At 50.7% G+C, this 8,820-nt stretch overlaps 1 protein-coding gene across 1 annotated transcript; it reads left to right on the forward strand.

The window, feature by feature from the left end:
* Positions 1-1,769: 1,769 nt before the first annotated feature.
* ACTL7B (actin like 7B) lies at positions 1,770-6,036 on the forward strand. The gene has a single exon (XM_036330101.1). It carries the CDS (start codon positions 3,717-3,719, stop codon positions 4,956-4,958), a length of 1,242 nt encoding a protein of 413 aa, XP_036185994.1. The 5' UTR covers positions 1,770-3,716; the 3' UTR covers positions 4,959-6,036.
* The last annotated feature ends 2,784 nt before the right edge of the window (positions 6,037-8,820 follow it).

The raw sequence follows: 8,820 nt of genomic DNA on the forward strand, positions 1-8,820 counted from the left end.
ACCGGAGTCATCCAGTCAGTATTTATTGAATGCTTGCTGTGTTCAGGCAGCTGAAAATACAAGGCAGAGTAAGAAAAAGAAAATTCTCTGCCCTTTTAGAGCTTATATGCTAATCAGTGGGAGTTGTGGAGACACAGACAATAAGCAAATTATATATATAAAATAAAGGTCCTGTTTATTAACATACATTTCATTTTCAAAATTGAACTACCAACCGTTAAAGTGTGTCTACATTTTGGGGGGACACTATATATGTAAGTATATGTATATGAAGATGTTAAGGGCAAAAGAGAAAAACAAAGCAGGGAAAGGGGGTGGGGAGGGTGGCTGTGTTGTGTCTGGGCAGGGCTCCCTGAAAATGACTGAGCCCTGAAGACCTGCAGGAAGTGAGGGAGAATGCTGTGTGCATATCCGAGTGGCAGATGTAGAGGACTGGAAGCAGACGTGTGTCTGATGCGTTAGAGCAGGGGTCAGCAAACGGGCCTGCAGCCTTTCTTTGTAAATTTTTATTGGAGCACAGCCACTTGTCTATGGCTGTGTTTGTTGAGTCATGGCAACAAAGACTGCAATGGCTTGAAAAGTAGAAAGTAAATATTGACCACCTGGCCCTTTACAGAAAAAGCTTGTCAGCCCCCAAGTTAGAAGATCCCAAAAAGATGTGTGGCTGGAGTGGAAAGAGTGAGGAACTGTACATGAGATGGAGGAACTAGGGCGGTAGGGAGGGCCAGCAGCTCACATTGGGCCTCATGGGCCAGTGCTAGGACTTTGGCTCTGGTTCTGCATGAGGTCAGAAAACACTAGAGAATTTTGAGCAGGGAGTTGACACCATCTGACTTAGATTTTAGCAGAAATAATTGCTGTTGTGGTGATTGTACCAAGAGCTTATGTCTCATATGTTCCATGGGACAATCTGCAGAGGAATAATTTTTGTACACATATTTGTACACATATTTATCCTTCATGAGGGTCTTTGGTTCAGCAATGAAATTTGACCCTACAGAGTCCCACTGATGACAACATTGAGGCTCTTAGGTGTGTAATTCACCCAAGGATGGTCCAGCCAGCCGTGGCCAAGCTCCTAACTACGACTTCTTCCCAGGAGTGTGCTGTGGACACATCTTGATGGGACCCGACATAGGTCTCCCATGCCATCTCTGAAGCTGGGCATGTTGGTGCTGCCACCTGCCACCCTCAAGGTACCCAGAATCTAACCTTATGTTGTGCAGCCACATGCTTTTCATAAAAATAGAGGCTGTCTTTACAGTGGTGGGCTTTCTCCTTTAAGATGGTTACTGGGGTGTTCTTGGCTCTTTGTGGGCTGTGTGTGAAGAAAAGGACCAAGTCCAGTCTTATGAGCTTATGACTACCTGATGGAGGTGACTAAACTGTCATCTCAGAAACAAAATCTCGGCTTCTTAGTTCATTGAGTAGAGGGTGTAAGCATAGAATTTTGAAAGGATAGGAAAGTGCTTTTCTGAATGCCTGGCTACCTGAAAAATAGTTTACTTGCTTCTGCTATTCAGGGATTTCCATGGCCAACTTGGATTGTTTGACTTTATTTCAGAAGAACTTGCATGATAAAGCATGTTTAACCTAGAACAGCCGTGGGCAAACTACGGCCTGCGGCCCGATCCGGCCGTTTGAAATGAATAAAACTAAAAAAAAAACAAAAACCGTGCCCTTTTGTGTAATGATGTTTACTTTGAATTTATATTAGTTCACACAAACACTCCATCCATGCTTTTGTTCCGGCCCTCTGGTCCAGTTTAAGAACCCATTGTGGCCCTCGAGTCAAAAAGTTTGCCCACCCCTGACCTAGAATGATCTGTTTTCCTTCTCCTCAATCCCCCTTTTGAATTTTGAGAAATCTGTAGCTGCTTAGCACATTTCACTGTCCTGGGTTTCTGGTGGGGCCTCTATTGCTGCTGTAATGAATGATCACAAATTTAATGGCTTGAAACACAAATTTATTATCTTATAATTCTGAGATAAAGGTCACAAGTCCACAGTTAGTCTTAGTGGGATAAAACCAAGGTGTGGGCAAAGCCCTGTTCCTCTGGAGGCTCTAGGGGCTCATTTATTTCCTTGTGACCCCTTCATCTTCAAAGACTTCTCTGACTTCTGCTTCTTTGTCACATCTTCTCCGACCTGACCTGACCCTCCTGTCTTTATCTTATTAAGATCTTTGTGATTCCTTTGAGCCCACCTGGGTACTCCAGGGTAGTTAACCTCCCCATCTCAAATCCCTTAACTCACATCTTCAAAGTCCTCTTTGCCGTGAAAGGTAACATACATAGTCACAGGTTCCAGGGATTAAGGATGTGGACATTTGGGGAGGGGGGGGAGCCATTATTCTTTCTTCCTCACTCTTCACATCTGATCTGATAATCTAATGTAATGCAGTTGTGAGGCTAGAGATGGCACAGGAGCCGACCAGAAACTAGGCCTCAAATGATAGAGTAAGAGCTTGGATTGAATTGAGGATAGTTGGGGAACCAACCAGTTAGATTCTACCTTCTAAATGTTTCTAGAACCTGTCCCTTGTTCTCTTCCACGTTATCACAGCCCTAGTTTAGGCCACCTTCGAGTCTTACGAGAATTTCTTCAATTCTCTTTTCAGGTCTCAGAGTTTTGCACCTTTATTTTATCGCTGAACACAGATCTTTCTAAAATTATCTAGAAGTTAAATCTGACCACTCCTCTGCTTGGAGTCTTTCTAGTTTCCAGCTGTCTTCAATGCAATCCAAGCTCCTATTCCTAGCATTTGGCCCTCCCTGGTTGGCTCCATGACCCCGCTAGCTTCATCCATTTTTCCAAACACCTGAACTACAGGCAGTTCCCCACCATGACCCCCTCTGAGCCTTTGCTCAGTCTGTCCTCTCTGCTGGGGATGCCTTTCCCTCCTCTTAACTACCTGACAGATACCCACGTATCTTCCAGAACTCGACCTAAGCATCACCTCTAGGGAACCTTCTGACTGCCCCCCTCCCATGAGTGCTCCCCTCTGTGCACCTCTGCTCTCCCAATGGACTTTCACCTGCAAACTCCTCTGCATCCATTCCATCTTCCCACCTTGACTGGGCTCTGGTTGTGGCTGAATTCCTCTGTCACCAGCAGACTGTATGGGCTGGACCCACCACAACCCCTTTAAATGTTGGAGGAATGAAAGTGCTGTCGGGGCCCTCACACTCTAGGAGACTTGGTGCATTGAAGTTGCATGAACTTGGGTTAAAGTACAAACACTCCAAGAGCTGTCTGTTCATGGGCAAGTCATTGGAGTTCTGAGCCTCGATTTCCTCAGCTCTGCCTACCTCGTGGGATTCTGTGAAATAACGTGTGTCTGGTGCAGTGCCTGGCTTACTGTAAGGGCTCAAATATGCATCACCCTTGCAGCCAAGAAGCAGAGGAAGCAAAGGTGTCCAGTCAGTGAGTAGGAGAATAGGAACAGGGAAGTAAGGGAGTAGGAGCAGAAACCTCTGAGACCCCAGTGTGCTAGTGGCCACTTAGTGTGTCCTGAGCAAAGTCAAGTTAGGCAGATGGGGTGGGATGGCAGATCATGGGTGCCAAGGCCAAGCCTCCCCTGACAGCTGGAATGGACCGGCCTCCAGTGACATCACAATCCTGAGTGGCCGCTGAGGCACTGCTGGAGGTGGACCCTCATTTCTCTCCACTGAGCTCTAGGATGTGGAAGTGAGAAAGGTGAGCAAGGAAGGCAGATGGCAACGAGGAACAGCTCAAGCCCCATGCCCACGGGCACGGCTCAGGGTGACCCTGGAGAGGCAGGAACACTGTCAGCTCCAGATACTGGCATTCGGGACAGTTCAGCCACTCAGCTGAAGACGAAGCCCAAGTATGTGCGCAGGGTCAAGGCGCTCATCATCGACCTGGGCTCGCAGTACTGTAAGTGTGGCTACGCAGGAGAGCCGAGGCCCACCTACTTCATCTCCTCCACAGTGGGCAAGTGCTGCTCCCAGATGGGCGACACCCGCAAGAATACCTATGTGGGCCACGAGCTGCTCAACATGGAGGCACTGCTGAAGCTGGTTAACCCTCTAAAGTACGGCGTTGTGGTGGACTGGGACTGCGTCCAGAGCATCTGGGAGTACATCTTCTACACGGCCATGAGGATCCTCCCCGAGGAGCATGCCGTGCTGGTCTCCGACCCCCCGCTCAGCCCCAGCAGCAACCGGGAGAAGTATGCGGAGCTCTTGTTCGAGACCTTTGGCATCCCCGCCATGCATGTGACATCCCAGTCGCTGCTGTCCATCTACTCCTATGGCAGGACCACAGGAATGGTGGTGGAGAGCGGGCACGGCGTCTCACACGTGGTCCCCATCTCAGAGGGCAACGTGCTGCCGGGCCTGGTAGGCCGCGCAGACTACGCCGGGGGTGACCTCACCAACTACCTGCTGCAGCTGCTCAACGAGGTGGGCCACAAGTTCACGGACGACCACCTGCACATCGTAGAGCACATCAAAAAGACGTGCTGCTACTCGGCCTTGCAGCCCGAGAAGGAGGTCTGCCTGGCCCTGGAGGAGCTGCGCGTGGACTACGAGCTCCCCGATGGCAAGGTCATCACCATTGGCCATGAGCGCTTCCAGTGTGCTGAGATGCTCTTCAAGCCCACGCTGGTGGGCAGCAGCCTGCCCGGCCTCCCCGCGCTCACAGCCACTTGCCTGGGCCACTGCCAGGAGGCGGGCTTGAAGGAGGAGATGGCCGCCAACGTGCTGCTGTGTGGCGGCTGCACCATGCTGGACGGCTTCCCCGAGCGCTTCCAGAGGGAGCTGAGCCTCCTGTGCCCCGGGGACAGCCCCACCGTGGCTGCGGCTCCTGAGAGGAAGAGCTCTGTGTGGACGGGTGGCTCCATCCTGGCCTCCCTGCAGGCCTTCCAGCAGCTCTGGGTCAGCAAGGAAGAGTTTGAGGAGCGGGGCAGTGCAGCCATCTACACCAAGTGCTGAGCGCGGCCCGCCAGGCCAGGCCTCGTGGGCAGGCGACCTGAGGCCACTCCATACATTTACAGAGTTTCACATAAACATTTAACACAACGGCTCTTGTCCAGTCTGGGTTTCTTGCTTTAGTCTGATAACAGGAGGTGATGGGGAGTTGGGTTTAGAGGTAGCAGCACCTTTTGCTCTGCTGGGTGGGGAGCAGCAGGGATGGGAGGCCCCTCTCCTCATGAGGGTGACATCATCTCAGAGCCCCAACTATGGCTTCCTGTTCCATTAGCTCCTCAGGGTTCAAAACCCAATTCAGCAGACACATGGCTTGCTCATCTGTCCAGGGACCACGTGGGACATGAAGGCTTGGATTAAGGGACTAGTTTGGGTTATGTAAAGTGGTGGGGGGACACTCATAAGCAGGTGTTGGCTTCATCTCCTGTCACCTGCCCATAGCTGCATCATTGCTTGATTGCCCCAGGCCCCCTCCCTGCCCTCCCCTCACTGCCTGCCCTCTTCAGAGGTGCAGCCCATAGGTGTGCATCTCCTGAGTGGGAGGGGCCATTTCTACCCGTCCGCCTTCCAACTTCAGCCAGAATTGCAGCTGTTTCTGCAGTGACTGAATCCAGATGTCAGAGGAACCAGAGAGTCCTTTGGAAATCACGTGGTTCTCTCCCTCCAGTAGAGGTGAGGAAACAGGACCGGGAGGATGGGGGCCGTGGCAGTGGATGAGTCCAGGTCTCCTGACCCAGGGCGTAATTATTTCCAGAAGGGCAAACACAGTTACTTTAGTTTGGGCTGCTATAAAAAAAAAAAATAGCACAGACCAGGTGGCTTATAAACAGTAGAAATTTATTTCTTATAATTTTGGAGACTGGAAGTCTAAGATTAGGGTGCCAGAATGGCAGGGTTTTGGTGAAGGCCCTCTTCTGGGTTGCAGACTGCTGACATCTTGCTGTGTTCTCACATGGTGGAAGGGATGAGGGATATCTCTGGGGCCTCTTCAGCACTAATCCCATTCCTGAGGGCTCCACTCTCATGACCTAATCACCCCCCCCCCCCCAAAGGCCTCACCTAATACCATCACCTGGGCATTGGGTTTTCAACATATGAATTTGGGGGGAGGAAGTGGGAGACACACATTCAACCTATAGCAATGATTTCTTTTTAAAAATATATTTTTATTGATTTCAGAGAAGAAGGGAGAGGAAGAGATAGAAACATCAATGATGGGAAAGAATCATTGATCGGCTGCTTCCTGTATGTCCCCTACTGAGGATCGAGCACACAACCTGGGCATGTGCCCCGACTGGGAATCAAACCGTGACCTCCTGGTTCATAGGTCTACGCTCAACCACTGGACCACACCAGTCAAGCTAGCAATGATTCTTAATGATTAGTCATCATTAAGCACTTACCAAGCATCTACTATGGCTGAGGCTCAGAGCTGGAGACCAAGAAATGACCAGAATGTGGCCCTCCCCTTGGGATCACTCAGACCCAGCCAGTAGGGATTCGGTGGACAGCACATTGGTAAGGAGACGAGGCCTGAGCTCAGTGTTCTTGGGGTGGGAAGGTGGAGGTGGTGTGTTGGAAAGCTGTAAATGGAGAAGTGCTAGACGTGGTGGCCAGTTAGTGACTTTGGGGCAGAGGGAAAAGTTTCCGAGTCTTGTGAGATTTCAGCTGATGATTGACTATCTACCACCCTCACCTCCTGATGGAGCCTGTGACCAGGGGCCCATCACCAGATGTCCATGGGAATCACACATTGGTGAGCTGTGTGACCTGATGGGCTACCAAATGTCTCTGAGCCACCTCTGACCTTAGACCTGCTTGGGGGCACTCTGAGGTGCCCTGTACTGGGGGCTGCAGGCTTGGGAAAGAACCAGACACAGTCTTAAACGCCTAGCCCAGTGGTCGGCAAACTGCGGCTCGTGAGCCACATGCGGCTCTTTGGCCCCTTGAGTGTGGCTCTTCCACAAAATACCACGTGCGGGCGTGCATGTACAGTGTGATTGAAACTTTGTGGTCCATGCACAGAAGTCGGTATTTTGTGGAAGAGCCACACTCAAGGGGCCAAAGAGCCGCATGTGGCTCACGAGCTGCTGTTTGCTGACCACTGACCTAGCCCATTGCCCAGAATTGGGCTTCTAAACTGGAGTCTGAGATCCCCTGGGCTGGCAGGAACTTGGGCTCTTTCCAGTAGAGAGGGGTGCAGACTGGAGGCCTTCAGGCTGATGGTGCCAGTAGACATCTTGTTTGGCCAGCATAGCATATAAGTTTTTTTCTTGAATGCAATTTTTTTTCAGGGGGGCCTACTCCTTCAGGTTGCCAAAGTCTCTACTACCCCAATGTCTTCATATATACTTGGGGCTTCAGCCTCATTTGCTTAATTAGGCAGCATTCATTCTATTGGTTGCAACCTAAGAACCGCTGAGCAGTACTAATCCTAAAAACCTGATGAGGTACAGACAGGGAAACAGAGGTTTATTGAGGGGAAAGGGATGTGCCCCAAATCACACAGGCAGAAAGAGCTGCAGGTAAACCCTCTTCCACACGCTGGGCTTGAAGAGGCGGTGCTGGCACAGGGTAGTGTAGGGAGCCTATGAAGACCAGGTATGAACCTTGCCTGCGACCCTCTGTCCCGCCCCTAAACCTCGAGACATGCTCAGGCCCAGCTAACATTCCCCAGGTGGAACCTACCGTTCCTGCCTCCATTTCCCCTCATTCCTTCCCGGCAACTCCCAGTGTCTTTATGGGCATCAGATGTGGTCCAGGGCTGACTGCCACGTGAGGAGCATGTGACTTAAGCTAAGCCAATCAGAGCAGCCCATCTGTTGGCCACATGATTGGCTGGGGGTGAACATGTGACTTCAGTGCGCCGGTGCAGAGGAAATCCCAGGCTTTTTACTTGGAAGGTGGACGTAAGATTGGGGCGTGTGGCCTCTCACTGTTGCAACCACATTTGGTACCAGGACGGGAGCCAGCTGGAAGCTGACCCACCAAGGGGTGTAAAACTCAGCCGGTACCCTGACGACAGTGACGACAGGGACCTCGGAGTGAAACCGCGCTAGGGCGCCCTCTCCTGTCAGACCTTGTGTTTCCGCCAGTCCTCGCCTTCACCCTCATGGCTCACCACGTAAGTGTGAGTCCGCCGCTTGCAGCTGAGCACTTTGTAACTGCGTCTGTTTCTTTCTCAACAATGGTATTCCACCCGAGCAGTTTCCGATGCAGAGGGACCAGGCTTGGAGAGGCCTCTTAATTGAAATATTAAGGCCAACATTTCATTTATTTCTCAACAAGAAAGCTACTACACATGACGAATTTTTATCAAGGTATTAGAGAGTGTCAGATATCACACTAACGCTCAAGTACAGAAACCTAGCTAAGAGGTGGTCCTGTTCTCTTGTTTAGATATTTGTTCCGGAGGTTGGACTTGGAGCCTCTTAAGGGCAGGAGCTTTGATTTCCTTGTCTTAGCCTTCTTCGTTTCCAGTGCAGACCCTGGCACAGGGTTGGATGCTTAGTGCCCAGTGCAGACCCTGGCACAGGGTTGGATGCTTAGTGCATGCCAACTGAAACCACCTACTCCCAATCTGTGAGGCGGAAGTCACAGTGTTTTCTCCCATCTATATGTACAAAAGCCTAATATGCAAAGTGTCCCCTCAGGAGTTTGATCGCTCGCTATGACGTGTGCTGACCACCAGGGGGCCTCTAGTATTACAGATGAGGAAACCGAGGTCTGCAGAGGTTAAGAATCTTGTCCATGTTCACCCACCTGGGAAACCAGTCTTGTGCTAAATCAGAGTTTTGTGATTCCAAAATGCCTCTTTGCCCTTGTTGCCTCTCTTTCTGAAAATTAGCGATCTCTTTTACAAGAAAAA

The sequence above is a fragment of the Myotis myotis genome, unplaced genomic scaffold (assembly GCF_014108235.1).
Source record: "Myotis myotis isolate mMyoMyo1 unplaced genomic scaffold, mMyoMyo1.p scaffold_m19_p_12, whole genome shotgun sequence".
NCBI classification, from domain to species: domain Eukaryota; kingdom Metazoa; phylum Chordata; class Mammalia; order Chiroptera; family Vespertilionidae; genus Myotis; species Myotis myotis.

Excerpts from the sequence above, each read along its gene's own strand:
- ACTL7B (XM_036330101.1), top strand. The coding sequence starts at position 3,717 with ATGGCAACGAGGAACAGCTCAAGCCCCATGCCCACGGGCACGGCTCAG.